This window comes from Grampus griseus (genome assembly GCF_964374135.1).
Source record: "Grampus griseus genome assembly, chromosome: 11".
NCBI classification, from domain to species: Eukaryota; Metazoa; Chordata; class Mammalia; order Artiodactyla; family Delphinidae; genus Grampus; species Grampus griseus.
In genome coordinates this window covers 56,433,855-56,452,001 of record NC_139005.1, presented here as the reverse complement: position 1 = coordinate 56,452,001, position 18,147 = coordinate 56,433,855, and the positions used below count along the sequence as shown (strand labels likewise).

The 18,147-nt window shown below is 34.2% G+C and overlaps 1 protein-coding gene across 4 annotated transcripts in view; it reads right to left on the bottom strand.

Annotated features, from left to right (window-relative positions):
- Nucleotides 1-18,147, bottom strand: part of CNOT2 (CCR4-NOT transcription complex subunit 2) — a 110,796-nt gene that overhangs the window by 21,558 nt on the left and 71,091 nt on the right. For 3 of the 4 annotated variants that reach the window (XM_082665825.1, XM_082665824.1, XM_082665826.1), the window contains exons 4-6: nt 12,128-12,194; nt 1,124-1,271; nt 195-377 (exon numbers count right to left, since the gene is read on the bottom strand). In XM_082665825.1, coding sequence (XP_082521951.1) covers nt 195-377; nt 1,124-1,271; nt 12,128-12,194 — 398 coding nt within the window. The remainder of the gene's footprint in view (nt 1-194; nt 378-1,123; nt 1,272-12,127; nt 12,195-18,147) is intronic. The other variant, XM_082665827.1, reaches the window with a different exon arrangement.

The following is an 18,147-nucleotide window of genomic DNA, read 5'->3' as shown; positions in this document are numbered from 1 at the left end:
CAAAAGAACATGTCTTTAGTTTGGGAGGTTAAAGTTGTGATATGTAACAGAAAGAGAAGCTTTGGTCAAAATATATGATGAAACACACTTATGAAACAGAAGCCAAGACTCAAGAACAGAATGTTGAATATGAAAAGGCAAATTTGAAAATACCCAGAAAGAACAATTATACACAGTATCAATAAATATCTTACCTGTTCACAGTAAAAGGCTGTCGAGAAGGCTGCTGCTTTGGCATACATATTATGCTTGGCGAGCTTCTGTTGGGGCTACCTAACCCTGAACTGCTCATGCTATTTGTCCTGCTAGGAATTCCAATGCCCTGACCAACCTGGGAGTGGTTCATCATATTCCTAGGATTCATAGGCAAAATACCCCTGAAAAAGAAGTCCATTATACTAAATAAGCTCTCTACAATCACTCATTAAAATTCTCTGTAAATAATCAATTGGCCTAATCCTAGAATCTCAAATATACTTTCAAATTGCATTGCTAATTTTTATTCATTTAGCTCTTTTGTCTGGTCATTTGAAAAGAAAAAAAGCTCTTTGAAAAGCCAAAGTAAACAAACCAACAAGAAAGGGCAAATCACAGAAGAATATATGGTGATATTGAAGATGAGAGAACTATTGGTGTGACTATGACATAAAATACAAATGTTATTTCACATATATATTCAGAATAATTTCATTCCAAATGTATGTCATTCTAGCTTCTTCAAACTAATATGCACCATTTTTGTAAATCTGTTTTATTTTATTCTCACTAGAGCAATGGATGTGTGGTGAGGGAGCAATAAACAGAATTATCTGAGGAGTGATCTGAAATTGCACGTCCTCCTTTGAGGAGGAGAGCATGCTTTTGAAAAAAGCCCCCCAGGTGGTGATTAATCCTTGATACCCATCCCAGCTAATAACCAATACCCTAGCTGCAAGATAAAAGCATCTTACACTATACTTATCAATTTGCAATGAAATAAAATGAGCATAGGGTATCAACTTTCTTTTCCGCAGTGAAAGGCACTGAACCAGAAAATCAAATAGTTACCTTATTAAAAAACTAAAAAGCTTGCTTAATCTACAAAGATACATTTTGAGAAATATTCTGGTCCATCAATAAATACCTGCTTGGAGATGGAGGCGTGTGAAGTGACATTGTTGGTACCCCTGTTGTTGGCGTGACGTGGCTCGGTAACTGAGTGCCTTGTGATAAGCTGCGATTTAACTGAGGGGTATTGTTGCTCATCCCCCTCATTGGAAGGCCTAGTGCACCTATTAAAAAAATTCAGAAGAAGGAAATTCATTGCCATCAGGAATGAAATTGTTATCCATCTTCTGGAGTTGGTAATTTAAAACATTAAAAACTGACCTAACATTAATATAATATGAAAATTTTAAATGGAAATATTCATTTCACTCCAAATGGACTCTGATTTTAACAAAAATGTATGTCTGAAATTTAATATTATGAATTTTCATATTGCTTCCATTATTCTATCTTTCATATTTCTTCTTTGCTTTCATATTTCTATCTTCTTTGCATATTTCTATTTTACAATAAACTGTCTACCAATGACTATAACAAATTAGATGACTTATGTTTCAGAATAAAAACATTTTGTACAAATATGCCTTTAAGAAATTTGCAATCTTGTGTGTTTTTATGTTTTAAATCATAACTGAGGTACGCAGACATTTAATCCCCACTTTGCTGAAGGAGCTTTAATTTTTATATGATCCTTTTCAAATGCATTTAAGAAAAAGTCTCTTTATTACTATTTACACATACATACTTCTCAACATTACAATTTTTTACAAACCCAACATAAAATGTCAGCAACTGTTAAAAACTCAACCTGATATAGCTATAAGAGACAAGAATATATAACATTTTAAAAGATTTCAAAGTACAATGAATGACCTTTATTTGTCTAGTATTTCTGGGGCCAGATGTGGGAATGGATGTGTTCCAATATGTGTATTTTTCAAAACCTACTGAGGAGTTTACCATTCAGAAATAAAACATTAAAAAGAAAAATTAACCATCTGGGATAAACTTATTGTTTCCTGCCTTGTGTTAATATGAAATATAAATTATTATTTTGTTAATGATTCAGAATAATTATTGTGGATATTTAATGCTCTGGATGTTTTTTATCCCTCAAAGCAAGTTTGTTCAGCTATCACTTATTCTGTCATCACACCTGCCTATGGATGTCAATATGCCTCCTTGCCTCCATCTTCCTTACTCACACATTTTGGTGCCTTCTGTTACTAGTCTGTTGTGGAATGGCACATCAGTCAACCAAACATTCTGAACTGGAGGTTAAATAAAAGTGGTAAGATAGAATGAGAGTTAGTGAATAAGTACAGGACTTTTAGCGATAGGGATTTAAAGTTACTCCCTCCCTACTTTTTGGTCTAGTTTTAGGTCCAAGAATTTCAAAGACCTGAATATTCTGAAACTATGACTTCCAAAAATTGGAATATATATATTATGTTCTGAATATTTTCCTTCAAATATCTCTGCAAATTTATCTTTTTGCATAACAGTAACCTGTTTGTAACAGTAACGCTTTGTAACCTAGGGATACCAGTGAATCACAAAGATTTCACTGGAATCTGCCAGCTTCAGTACTCAGCTTGCAGCCTAACTGCTTCTCAACTGAACAAAGCCAATAAATCCAACTCAATATAGCTATTATATTCTATGTGTACTCATATACCATGAAGACCTGAGCTTGGTTCTGCATTTCTTTAAGTCACACAAAGGGAAGTGATCTAGATCATATGTTGGTTTAGTCATTATATGTATGTCTGGTCACTACAAGTTTTGTGACCACGAGTATAGCGCTAGCTACAGCCACCTTCTCTGAATTTGGGACAAGATAAGGAAGAACAAGAGATTAAAAACCAGCCTATGTAAGATTTCTTCAGAAGACACCAGTCTTTTCCTTTTCTCAAGCACACTAGTTTTCCTCTAGGCCCTCTAGATGCTCCCGTAATGAACCACCAACATGACACTTTTCACATCACTTACTCAACAAACATTTATTGTGTGCCTACCATGCATCAAGCACTGTGTTAGCTGCTGGGGATACAACAGTGAATAAGATAGAAAAAGCTCCTACCCTCAGGGAGCTTACATCCTTTTCCCTAAATATGCTGTTCTAAAGTCAGCTATAGCTGCAAATTTCCCATAGGAATGTTTCTCACAGTTACTGACAACCAAGAAACCTAATCCAATGTTCACATTTTACAGATGCCTGAGCCTCAGATAAGTTAACTGACTTCTCCAAGGTGACACAAAGAACCAAGACTCCTAGTGTTCTTAATGGCAGCCCTATGGGAGCCCAATAAAACACTAAATGAGCACCCTTGTGAGTACCTACTGACTTGTAACACCTTTTATCTATTTTTTTTTCTCTTGCTTTCTTTTTCTGAATATGTTTACTTCAAACTTTTTCTAAACCAACATCTCTTATCTCTTCCCTCCATTTTCTTTCTCCTCTTCTCTATACCTGTCAAGTTTTCTTTTCCTCCACATTTACTTTGCCTTCCCATTCACTCTCTACACCTTCAACATTATAAACATACATGTTCCAAAAATTGCGCCCTTTGGCTCTTCAATAAGCCCTTCTAAAGACTCATGAGATTTGTTTACTTCAACCCTTCATATACTTATTATTCTATGCTGTATTATGAAAATACATAACTTCGGAAATATTTTAGAGACTGGAGATCATCTGAACATCAGCAAAAAAAATTTTGGAGAAGGAAATAATGCGTAAGGTAATATATTTAGTCAATTAAGGATTGGCACACTTAATTTATAGTAAGGAGAGTAGAGGAAGACAATATGAAATAAAGAACTCAAAGATTAGCATTTACTTTTATTTTTCCTTTAAAAAACACTTGATTTCATAAAAACAGCTAGTAAGTTCAAAAGCTCTGAGTTGCATTTTATTGAACCTGGTGGGTAGGAAAAAAAAAATCAAAAGAGAAGAGAGGAATGCATCAATTTCAAACTGGATCATCAATCCTTGAATACTTCATAATTGAGTTATTTTAAATTTAATTTAAAAACTGAATTCCTTTAAAACATATAGAATTAATACCACTGAGTAGGAACAGAGAAAGATTTATTTCTAGGAAACAAAAATACATGGTCATTAAATTTGAGTTGCTTGAGTCAAACTATTACAACTGGGTACGGTCAAGGGAGGGAAAATTTTATTTTTACTAGTATAATTAGAAACATGATAGAAAATTATCTAAAATGTTATACCAAGAAGAAGACATGTAAGCTGAAAGGGGGAAGAGGGGGAATAAAAAAATTAGCTTAAAAAAAATGACACAAAATAACTACAAGTAGAAAAACATAAATATGTATACCTGAGCTTGTGCACTGGAAGGGCAGTAGAATTAAATTTTATCAAGCACCTAAGAAATATGTGAAGCACTATGCTACTTCATCTCCTTATAAAATATTATAGAGAAGGTATTTATCCCCTTTTTACAGACAAGGAATAAAAGAATGATCAAAAAAAACAGTTATAAGGCAGTTTAAAAGGTTACAGTTTTGAAGCAAAGTTTCCTTTCTATTTGACAAAGTGATAGTAAAGGATAATACCATATTAGAAGGAATACATGAACATATTCTAAGTAGATTCCTATTTGGCAGGGTGCTAAACAAAGAATGAATTGAATTCTTTATTGATCATTTTTCAGAAATCCAAAAGAATGACCTAAAAAATGTTTCCACGAATTACTTCCATTGCACAAACTGATTAACAGCACACTCCTTAAATAGTTATGGCATGATATGCCATGCTTTATTCAATCTTTTGCTAAAGATTAACAATATTAATAATAATACAAGCTATAAGAAAAAAAATACCAGCAACCAAATCCTTGAATACTCATACTTAAATGAAGTCTCCTGAAATTTTTAAGGAGAAGGGAGACAATTTTTAACTGATGCAAGAGGGCTTAAAGTATCCCCCATTCCATTCCCAAAGCAACTACCTTCCCTAAACTCACTGTCTTGCCCACACATAAAGGGCAACCATTTTCTTACCTCCAACCTGTCCCCCTGTCTTCTTACCTCCAACTTGTCCTGAACCTAGCTGGTTAATCTTCCCTGTAACACTATTTCATTATACAATTTCCTTCATTAAAATCAAAGTATTTTAGAGACAGAAAAGTCTCCAGAGAGTATCCAACCAAGTTACAGATGAAGATCATTTCAACTTAATTATAGATGAACTAACATCAGGCATTAAGCGATTTGCCCAAGATCACAAAAAATGAAGAATAAAAACCATGATCCAGGGACTTCCCTGGTGGTCCAGTGGTTAAGACTCTGCGCTTCCACTGCAGGGGGCATGGGATTGATCCCTGGTCAGGGAACTAAGATCCTGCATGCTGCTGATGCAGCAAAAAAACCCAAAAAACAAAAAATACAAAGCAAAAAACCACACACACACAAAAACAAACAAACAAAAAAAACCATGATCCAATTTCTTGACTCTAATTTCAATACCTTTTTTCAACCAATCACACTTTCCGCTTCTTGAAGTAGTTGCTAACCTTCACATTACGTGGGAAACTTTAATATCTGGGTCCCACACCCAGAAACTGTGACTTAGTCTGGGTCTGGGAAATTCATGGGCAGTGGGATTTTTTAAACTCTTTAGGTGTTTCTAGAAGGGCAGTCAGGGTTGAGAATCACTGTTCTAAAATTAAATCCAATCACAGTGTAGTCTTTAAAATGCTCTGTCAAGACCCAAAAGATTCTTCTAATCTTTATTTTTCCCAGTTTTATTGAGATATAACTGACATAATACTCTTCTAATCAATTTTAATACTTTACTCACCCCGATACAAACTCTTTTTAGATATCACATACTCGACTTACAATCTTCTTTGTAATTTCCCTAGTCCCCTCCCCAAAATATGCCCCGGTGTCTTTACTCATATCCTTCTCCCAACCTAGAATACTTTCCCTCCTCTTGTTCTACAGAGATAAACAAGACTATTTAAAAAAGAAAAGAAAACAAAACAAACCCAAAAAACAAACTGCTATGATCAAGGTGTTTACATTCAGTACATGTACACTGTACTTGGTGTATATGTGGGGCAACGCTCAGACATGAAAGCAGAATGAATCTGGGATCAGAACATGTTTCCTAGACAATACTGTACATGAACTGAATAATGAAAGAGACCTAGCCAGGCATTTGGTGGTGGTGATGAGGAGTCAGGGGAATAAAGATGTCACACCAGTTTGGTCTGAGAAAACTGCAAGATATATGAAAATGAGGACAAGTAATATGCCTGGAGGAAGAGTGGGCTTACCTTCTGGATAGTAAGGATGTATGAGACAAGCATGGATGGAGCTAACCTGGCTTCAAAATCCTCAACTATGAGAAGTTGCTGCTGTGTTAGAACCAGCCGGGAGTCCCAAACATCTGGCTGGATCTTTACAGCAGGTGGCACTCCATCTGTGGAACAGCTGTGTGAATCTCCTACATATACTTTGCACTCCTCCTCCTCAACCTAAGTTTGCATGATACATTAGCAGCACCCTTTCACGAAGTAATGCAGGTCTCTAACCTTAGAGATCATCCTTGATCCCTCTCTTTCTTTCATATCCCACATCCCCAACTCATATTAGCTCTATGTCCAAAATATCCCAAATCTAACCATTTCTCAACACCTCTAGCACTAGTCCAAAGCCACCCTACTTTCCTGCCTGGACTACTGCACTAATTGTCTTTCTCTTTTTCTTGTCACTTGTCCCTCCTCCACTCAGTCCATTTTCTACACAGCAAGGTGATCTTTTAAAAATGAAACTGTATCTTAAAATCCTTCCCATTAAACTTAGAATAAATCCAAATGCTTTACCAAATCTTTACAAGACTCCATGACCTGACACCTGCTACCCATTAACCTTTCACTTTCTTTGTTCATTATACTGGCGCTCTCATTCATCCTTTAACACATGAAGTTCATTCTTACATTCTCATGAGTAAGACCATTTGCATTTGCTGCTGTTTGTACCTGAAAAGCTCTTCCCCAGATCTTTCCAAGGGCTTCCACTTCTCAACAGACTGGTTTCCATTCAAATACTACTGCCTCAGAGACAGCCTCTTTGTCTGCTCGAAAACTATTGATCCCATCCACTCATCCATTAACCTGACAATTTTTTATAGTACTTATTATCAGAATCATATTATTTATTTACTAAGTAAATAAATTTATTTGCATGCTTATTCTCTGTCTTCCTTCATTAAAATATAAGCTCCATGAAAGCAGGAACATTGTTATCTGCCATACTCTTCAATCCTGGAATAATTCTTCACTCATGGTAGGTACTAGATAAATAACACAATAAATCCTATCATAATGCCTTAGTCAGCAGACTCTTGGAATCTGTGGATTTAACATATGCAGTTTCTACTGTGTGCAAACTGCTTTCTAGGGTCATGACATTCAGTAAGTAATATGTAGCATCCAGGTTTCAAAGAAACTGCTGTTCTCAACTCATATTTACTCATAGTAAAACTTACAAAGTAAGGCAATCCTGGCTCTACTACTTACTCCCTAGGCAAGTCCCTTAACTTTTAATCAGGTTGTTGTGAAGATTAAAGGGGTTTATATTTATATCAAGTACTTAACATAGCACCCGACACACAGAAAATACTGAATAACTATTAGCTTTTGGGGAGTGAGGGTCGGGTGGGGGGATGAAACATGCTTATGGAAAGAAAATCAACAGGTGGTCCTAAAGGTAAGATAAAATGAGATAGTCTAATGAAGTAATAATGGTTTTCACCTATAAATAGGTGTTTTCTGGGGGAAAAGAGTATGTTATAGCTGTGTTCTTGAACTTGAAAAGTAGCAAATATCTTGAGATAGATTCCATAAAATTGTGAAGATTTGTACTTCTTGGCTGAAACCAATGTAACAGCCTAATAGATTTCCCTTGTCTTGATAAAGCAAACCACTCAAAAATTTATCCCACGCTGTAGATTTTGTTCCCACTACTAAAACAACCTTACTCATAGTCTCTTCAAGGACAATGTTAAACATGACCTCATCTGTAAATCCTGTCCTGATCATTTAAGGTATGTGATTACTCCTACCTTTCAAGTACCCAGAAAACTCTGTACTTCTTCCTCTATTTTGTAGGAAAAATAACTTGTGTATTTATCCTACTAGATTATATATAAGGACCATATCTTGTTCATCATGCATTCAACAAACATTTAGTGAGTGCCTATCGTGTACAGAGTATTGAGGATACAAAGGCAATGAAGACGTGCAATAAATAAACACAGCAACACCGAAGGCGTATATACACTGTACAGAGATGGCGTAAAAGAGAATGCTCTTTCTACAATACATATGCAGTCTCTAGCATGATGCAATATATATGGTAGGCACTCAAAAATATCTGTTAAACTCAATTCCTACTTCCTTTTTGAACCTTTCCCGTACCACTGTAGCTTACTGTGCTTTTCTCTCCAATCCGCAAGTCTGTCCGTATCATTCAACATGATACCTTTTAACCTATGGTATTTAACACTCTGCATATAAATATGTCTTGACCTCCCTAACTATAAAATGCTTCTAGAGAGCAAGAACTCCCAGGGCATTCATTATTAATTCAAGTATCTGTTAAATGATCCTATTTCCTGAAAGCTACCAAAATGTGTCACATGCCTAACTATACTGTCAACAGCATTATTTATGAACCATTCCACCTGTGCTCTGGTTCTCCACAAAACAAGTAGCTTTCATATATGTATTCTTAAAACAGGAGGCCAAAGGGATGTTGTTGAAAGCATAAGGCTATGCCACTGCTTTTAAGCCAGGAGTCCGGATCCCAGAAAGAGAAGTTTATTTCCTTTCCCAGCTAGTGGTCTGGGTCCTCTGAGAATTCAGATACAAATGTATATAATGGATTCATTCAGACAGCTAGTTAACCTATGTGGCTAGATTATAGGCATATAAGAAGTACTCCTTTGGGCTTCCCTGGTGGCGCAGTGGTTGAGAGTCCGCCTGCTGATGCAGGGGACAGGGGTTCGTGCCCTGGTCTGGGAGGATCCCACGTGCCGCGGAGCGGCTGGGCCCGTGGGCCATGGCCGCTGAGCCTGCGCGTCCAGGGCCTGTGCTCCGCGGCGGGAGAGGCCACAACAGTGAGAGGCCTGTGTACCGCCCAAAAAAAAAAAGTACTCCTTTTTCTCAAATCCTCCAAGGCCCTAAATCCTGTTGGTAAGAAAGAAAAAGTCACACCAACGATACTACCACTTAATTTCAATGCATTGACTATCCAGGGAAATTAATTCCTGGCTCCCTGTTCATTCTCATCTAGTACACAGCTTCAGGGAGCCCAGGGGTCTTTAAACCTAGACAGTGTACTTAAAATCTTACGCAAAAGTAGAGAACAAGTAGAGAATATCATGCAACTTGAATACAAGATTCCATTCACCAGCTTCTACAGTTACCACTTGATGCACAGTAGTCACATAAAACCTTGATGAAAAGTTACATATTTGGATACAACTATACTGTACTAGAACCCATGATCACACAAGCTCCTAATCCAGCATTTTCTGGGTACCCTTGTGTACTATACAATCACTTCCACCCAAATCTGGTGAAAGCTTTAAGCAGCTCTGTATCCATTCCAAGAGGAATTCCTTCCCTTGTTTTAAACTCAGTGAGTCTCAGTTTTGGAGAGGGCACTCTTCCTTCTCCACCTCTAATCTCTCTAATCATCAAGAACACAAAACAGATAGTAAAGCTCCATTTTAATGGCTCAAATTCCTACTGAACTTTGCCAATCTGAATACAGAGTTAATGGTGGTACTCAATACACTTGGGGGGCAAAAGAACTTTGTAATATCAAGCCTAATGCACAATTAAAGTTAGCTGCCATAAGAATAACATCATGAATCTATTCCCACCTACTTATTCTATCTCCCCATCCTTTATTAAATAAGGTCAGCCCCTCAAGTTTTATCTTTCTGACTTACTTATACTACCGAAGCCCTGACCCTCAAGTCCTACATGGTAGCTGGTGTTCTCTCTGAGAAGGTGTGTGTTCAAACTACTTACCAGCTGAGAGACTTATCTGGCCCTGTCAGTTCTATCCTAACAGACAGTGACTAGGAATTCAGGCTCTGTTTTATTTTATTTTACTAGTTGTAGCTTCTAGATCTGTGCACTAGAAAGGAATGATTGTACCCTGACTTGAGACATTTCAGTTTCAGTTGATCTAAGGTTCATTTTTTAAAATAAGTTAATACCTACAATGTCAGTTAAAAGAGTGAGCCATGAATTGAAAATGCTGGTTCATCAATGCCATTTATTATACTAAACTCCAACAGGAAATATCTGTCATATGTAACTTCTTTTTAAATTACTAAGTACCTTAAAATACTTTTCCTAATGAAAATAACTTTGCTCATTTATTAATCTTTGTATATCCTTAACCATCAGCACAATCATGTATACAAATTAAGTCAATAAATGTCTACCTTACCAATGAAATAACTATATTCCAAACCTAATCCATTCTATAACTTAGCCCAATTATAACTTCACATTTGTAGGTTAAAAAAATTAGATCAGATTTTCAAAGTCCATATAGCTGATTATATTGTAAAATAATTGCCATTCTCCTTCATTAAATAACCTTGGCTTCTCAAATATAACTTTTCTCTATTCCACTATCTACTTTCTGCTGTGATAAATTGTGGGCTTTAAAAAGAAAGGAATGTAAGTTCTTTGCAGTTTCTCTATAGAAATAAAGGGTAGCTTTAAAATTTAACTAGATATTTCGAACGTAAGGGTTACCGGAAAGGTGAAAGTAGTAGGCTTCAAACAAAAACAGTCCAAATGAAACAAACTGCTAGCTAATAATATTCCCTCAATAACTAGAATGAACATTTGCTGATAAATAAGCAACATCTTTTTTGTGTAATAAAAGGCTTAAAAATGTTTTCTACTTAACTAGAGGAAAGCTAGTATCTGTAATTAATAATTTTCCTTACTAATTCTGTACTAACAAAATTGTGTTTCATAGCAAAAAGAATGCCACAAGAGGTAGAGAGAAAAAAAATAGATGGAAACTATATTTGTCTAACAAAATAAGTTTTTTCCCCTTACTAAATTTCAAAATAAAATTGAAGGGTAAAGTGGTATGACAAACTACTCTTATATCTATCAAAACTTTGCCTTTTATTATACTGGGAAAGAGTTCCAAATCACATAACTGATTTTTATTTGAAGGTGGTTAAATTATTTGGTCATCAGATTGTCTGCTTCAGTTACCCTATTATTCTGTAATCTTTGATGGGAATTTACATCCCTTTTAGCACTCCCCTCCCACTACAGAGATGAGAGATCAGCAGCCTCTGACATTACAATATATGACAAATCTTATTAATATATAAAAGTTTGGAAAATTAATTTAAAAAAGGAAAATTTTATAATTTAGTTTTATAAAAATTATGTCATAATAATAGTTAACATTTATTGAGCGCTTACTATGCGCCAGGCACTGTGCTGAGAGCTATAAAAGTATTACAACACATAAAAGAAATAAAATCTTGTATATGGAAAAAGCTTTGAACTGTTAGTCAAAAACAGAGATTGTATACCCAGACTGAGCCAAAGTAAAAGAAGTATTTGCTAAACAAAGAGAACATTTCACAAACTGCTAGGTAATGGGCTTACATTAATAATAAGACCAAAAAACACAAACAAAACAACCTCCTTAACTGACCAGTCAAAAAACCTTTAACTTCCTCCAACTGAAAACATAGAGAATGTCTATTTTTAATTTGTTTAGCAAATCTTCTTCAAAAATACTGCAAAGGAACATACACATACAAAAGATGAAGAAATAAATTTTGATCTACCCTGTATCCAAATAATCTTGAATTAGAAAGGTCTGAAATAATGAGGTTTTTCGCTAAAATAAGAAAAACTGAAAATTAAATACCTTTCCTTTTAAACCCTAGAATAAACCCACAAGGGCAGCATTATTCTTTATTTGGTAGGTATTTTTTTTCTTTAAATAAAGTATCCCAGAATAAATACAAAATTCTTACTTTGTTGCCCGTATAAACTTGCCCCAAACTGAGACAGCTGACCTGATGTAGATGGTGATGCCAGCATCTAGAAACAAATTAATTATATTAGAGCATAAAGAAAGTACACAGAACATTGCACTGACACTTTACAAATCTGTACAACATATCATAATATGTGAGAATCAAATCCATATTTCCCAATCTTCAGAAAAACAAAAACATTGCATAATAAATTCCATGTTACTTAAGAGCGTATCACAATTGCATGACATCAAACTATGCAAATAAAATTAATTTTTGATTGCTACAAAGTTTTTTTTCCCCAGTTACTCTAAATGAAACTATGACAGCATCATTACCTCACTTAAAAAAAAGCAAACTAGGCTAACAAATACATGAAGACAGTACTTCAAAAAGTCTAAATTTAAGTAAAATTACTTGATTCTTAAATAATATATTAAGCTAAACTCTAAATTCAGTTTATTAAAGTTGAAAATAAAATTACCTAAATAAAAAAGTTTTTATTTTGTAATAGTTACTGATTTTTATACAGAAATGTGTATCAAATGGGTAGAAAAATCTAACAAACATACACACAACCAGGTACGTGGAGAGGTGATACAATACCAAAGGACAAACCCAAAATACTTACAAATATGTATAGACATGGTATATAATGTACACTGCATGTACATTCATGGCACTTGTGTACAATGCCTTTCAATTTTTTGCATCATCTTTTTTTCCTAGAATAAAAATTCTTTGAAGCCATGTTATATTCATTTTTTACTTCTTCATAGAGACTAGCACTGCATGTGGCAGTGCTATAAAAAACTAGATAACTTAAACTGAGTAAATGAAAATGTGTACGTGTAAGTGCATGTCTGTGTATTCCCTGTCTTATATTAAGCAACCATCAAAACACCGTAATTAAATAAGATGAGCTGCGTCATCAAAAGGGTTGTAATCTAGTGGAAGGACAGAATGAATTACACAACTAATTATGTTCCAAGGCACAGTGTGGTAAGTGCTCTTAAGGAAGTATAAAGTATCACTGGAGGAAGATATTTCTAAAAAAGGGTGAGGTAGCAGGAATACTTTGTAGAATGGTAACATCTGATGTGGGTACAGATGAGGGGTCTTCCAGTGTGAGACTATGCAGTGAGTGCGATAAAAGTTAGTGACATGATTAGAATACAAACAAAATAAGAAACGTCAGTGACTGAACAATAGGGTAATTAGGGAAGGGAGATAAGGCCTACCCTACGCACACTGGGGAATAGAAGAATGGGAAATAAGAGAGTGATGGGACCAGATGCAAAAGGTCTTCTTAAATGTTATGCAAAGCTGGCTCTAACTATGGCGATAAAGAGAAAAAATAATTTTAAGCCAAGAAGTGACATGATCAAACTGTGCTTTGGGAAGATAATTCCAACAGCAAAACTGGATGGAAATGGTAAGATACTAAGCTAGAACAGGAGAACTGCGACTATGAAAGAGTCCTATTGAAATGGTTGAGATATAGGGGAAAAGAGATGGGTGGAGAATCACCAGACAGGGAACTATCAGAGGCCTCTCTGGTTTCCAGCGAAGAACTGGGCTGACATTGACCGCAGTAGGAAAGCCAGGGGGAAAAATATTTAAACAGTAGAGGTTTATACAATACACATTTCATGCTATTTTCATGTCAAAATTCTAAATTGTTTTAATTATTCTGAAATTCACAGAAGTTTTTATACAACAGTAGCTTTAAACTAATGACATACACCAGACTCTTCTGGGGTTGGGCTAAGTTACTAAACACAGCAGTATTTAAATATAGTAACAAATTTTCTAAAAAAGCATCAAACCTTATAAATATTCCTTCTGAAATCTGGAGGGTATACAATATAAACAGTTAAACTGAAAGAATACACATTTTATGCCTGACCAAGTTATTTTGTTAGGTACAATTATCGTTACTATTACCACATAACCACAAATATTTTAAGCACATTAAAGGTTCATTTCTAAATTGCAAGAACAAGATCAAAGAATATATGTAACATACAATGAAGCTTTAGTTGGTGACAGAAGGTAAAATGTTTATAATAAAATCCCTTAACAATCATGATTTTCTGTTATCATTATAAGCTATAAACAAAAGTAAAGGAGTATAGTTTCCAAAGGCTTCATATAAAAGACGCTGGCCAGCATGAATCCATGACTTAGAATGATCCATAATGTGAACATTCTAGAATGGACCACTAAAAATTTTACTTTTCCCAGAAATGTGTATGTTTATTGAGCACATAACTCCAAAGAACAGACATTTTATAGTCTACTTTCTCACAAAGGTTATACATCCACAAGTGAGTTATAGGTATGCCAACGTATCACTCCTCTCAGCACCGGGAGATAAAGTAGAGAAGATGACACAACATGAAGGTAAAGGGGGAATGGCTCCCTGGGCCAAATATTTGAGTCGAAGAGCAGCATGGTGACCCATTTACCAGTATGACATATTAAATATTATCATTTTCTCTATGTGTGAGTACATGAAGGTTAGTAAACAATGCTTTACAGAAACATGAAAGCAGTTTGTTTAATGGTTTATAACCTTCAAACCATCGAAGTAAAATAAGCATTGATCAGCTATACAAACCAATGTTAAAATGACTGCTTCAAAATGTGTCAAAATGCAAATATATAATTTCTTATAAAATCAATCCTAGCGGTATATATTTTTAAACTCTGAAAGCATGATTCATGAAATATATCAGTGCTAAAAATGGATTTTAAAATGGATTTAACATACAACGAAGGATTATGGGGTAGAAACGCTATTTACAAGCGCAAAGAAAATACACAAGAAATGTACTCTGGCACGGAAATAACTACAATTAACAGACGACAGAAAATTTATATAATTTTTTAACTGCTGAAAGTTAATTGTATAAAGGTAAATTTCTTAGAAAAATACAGAACTTTAGATCAAGAAACGTATTAGAGTAGGGAATATAAGCATAAGTGGAAAGAGCCCGGCTTTGAGTCAGAAAAAAAATCTAGGTTTGAATCCTGATTCTGCCTCTTACCTATGGGAGAGCCGAGCCTCTGTTTCCTTCCTGTAAGATGGAAATAACACTACCTACCTTATAGAGTTGACGTGAAGATTAAATTAGATAAGATATACACATATTAAGTGTTCAATAAATGGTAGCAGCTGCTGCTAGTAATCTAATCTTCCTCCCAATGCAGGACTCTCATCAATAGCAATCAGAGGGGCAGCCTTAGGGGAATTTATTGAATAGTACCCTAATTTTATATTCATTTTTGCTTAAGAAGCTAAAGAAAGAAGTTTATCAAATGAATTCTAGATAAAATAAGGAGCAGAACTTGTGTTCTTAGAGGGGGAAAATAGTAGAAAAAGATTAAATGTCACACAATCAGTAGAATGCTGAAACCAATAAGCAGGTTACTGTGTTCCCAGTCTAAAACCGTTATAACAACTATATTCTTCCTCATTTCTCAAACAGTCTATAATACAACACTTCATTCAAACGACAGTAAAGCAACTAGAAGAAACAGTAATGTAATACAAGTTATTTTCCTGACTCAACAAAGAGCTCCTTTATCCTTTTGCTTAATATACAGAATATCAAGGAAATCAACAAGTTAGAAACTGTACTTCTAAAATATTTCCACTGTTACTAGATATAATTCTGAAATCCATGACCAAAAAAACTCTAAAATTATTTTGTTTTACAAAATGTATATTTGAAAAACTTAATAACAGGCCAATCTGGCTCCTTCCAGCAATCCATAACAGCAAAGAAGTGTTAATTATTCTATCCCCCTCATGGTTTCCAATAGTGATCACCTCTCGCAATTACTCCCTCCAATAAAATGTACCTTCAATCACAAAACCTATTTCAAGAAACATTAAAATCAGTATGGTCAAGAAATAATTTTCTACATAAAAAATGACTTCAAAATGCAACAAAGTTTTATTAAATAAAAATTCCCTGACCACAAAAGCAATTTAAAAATGAAATATATAAGTTTTTAAGTGTTCCTTAAAAATTCATTGTACAATATACTTAAAGGTATGGTGATAATATAATTCCTAGCATTCTGTTATTTATTCCAGGATGAAAACAACAAAGAAATATGATTTTGACTATATCATATCTACAAACAGAAAAAAAAACAAAGAAAGTTTTACATCTAGACAGAATCTGAAAAACATTTAAAAATTAAAAACAGTATGGTTAAAAAAATAAGAAACCACTGAAGTCAGAATGAAATCTAGTAAACAAAAAGAAAGACTATTAGAAGATAATATATTAAAAAGACCAAAAGAAGAAAGGGACAAGAGAGGAAGCAGGCAGAAAAACAAAACAGTCAGTAAGTCATGGGACCTGGTAGCTTATGTAACATACAATGAAAATCAATGAAAATCAATAACAAATTATGAGTTTACCAGATATTTCAAGTAATTTTGATTAAAGCATTAAGTTTTCAAAAATAACATTTTTCAGAAAGTGTAATATATGTTGAAATAGTCAATGTAATTAATTCCTATAGAACATTTAACATTCAGAACATACTAAAGAAAGTACGGCAACGAAGATCTCTATATTATATTGTGTGAATCTTAGGTTAGAGCCAAAGCACAAATTTAAAGGTATATTAAAGGCTCTTAATATGCATTGCTAAACTGTTTTCTACAAAGTCTGTATTATTTATGCTTCCACAGCAGTTACTTCAATGTTCCCTCACAGATAATGGCTACTCTTCCACTTAAAAACAAAAACCAAAAAACCAAACAACAACAACAAAAACCCTCTTTGCTAGTATGAGAGGAATAAGATGGTATTTTCTGACTATGATTTTTTATGATTGTTATTACTGGATGAAAAATTTTCTAATTATTTTTGTAGATGTATCAAAATTTGTTATATCTTTTAAGTATATCATTTTAACTCCTTTTATAAATAGGAGTTTATAAAAACTGCCTTTTTATCTTTAAAATACAGAGTTTGAAGATTATTTAAATGGCAATGAATTTAAGAGATTTTAGAACACTGCCTTCAAATCGTTTGACATTTAATTCTAATTTCTTTAAAGTCTGATTTATTTACATTTAACTCTATTAGGTTATTGTTGCCATATAAAATTTTGACATACTTATATACATTCAAATTAAAAGTTTTAAAGGTTATTTTTGAGTTTTTTAGGTAAACAATTGTATCTGCAAATAATATTAATTTTGTTATTTTCAACATTAATTCATTTCCTTCCCTTTCTCTAACAAAAAGACTCAGTAAAAGTCCACTATCTTCTACACCTTATAATAAGTTCTAAGAACACAGCAGTAAACTAGAGAGGCAAGGTCCTTGCCTTTGTTAAACTTAAATTCTAGTGTAGTACACAGGAGAATAAATAATTAATAAATACATACTTCAGGAAGAGATAGTTGCTGTAACTGTTAAAATGCAAGAAAGAAGTTAGGATATAGTAGTAGTAGTAGTACTGATAGTATATACAAGCTACTTAGGAAAAGAGTGATCAGAAAGGCTTCTCGGGTAAGATAGATTAACAGATACCTGGATGTAGTGAGAGAGAACACCATGTGAAGATCTGAAAAAACTAAGCGCAAGGTCCTGAGACAGAAACAAATTCAATGAGCCAGAGAGTCAGCCAGGATGACTCTCTATGTAGTTAAACACTAATCATGAGGATGACAACAATAATGGTGATAGAAGGTATCCTTATTTTATACTAGATTTTAACAAAATATTTATTATAAATTGGCCTGAGAAAAATCCTAGTTGCCATAATTGCTGTAGGCTAACACAAGTATGAAAGTTAGGTACGAGTTGAAAATGGTTGCCATTTGTCAAAACAAGGAAGTAGTCTACTCTAATCAGTTTCATGAGTTTTTTTTTTTAAAGTAAGGATAGGTGCTACATTTCATGTCTTTATAGCACATACTAAAACAAGGGAAAAGAGGTTCCCACAAGTTTGTGTGTCTAAAATGATTATGCTTAAGAATC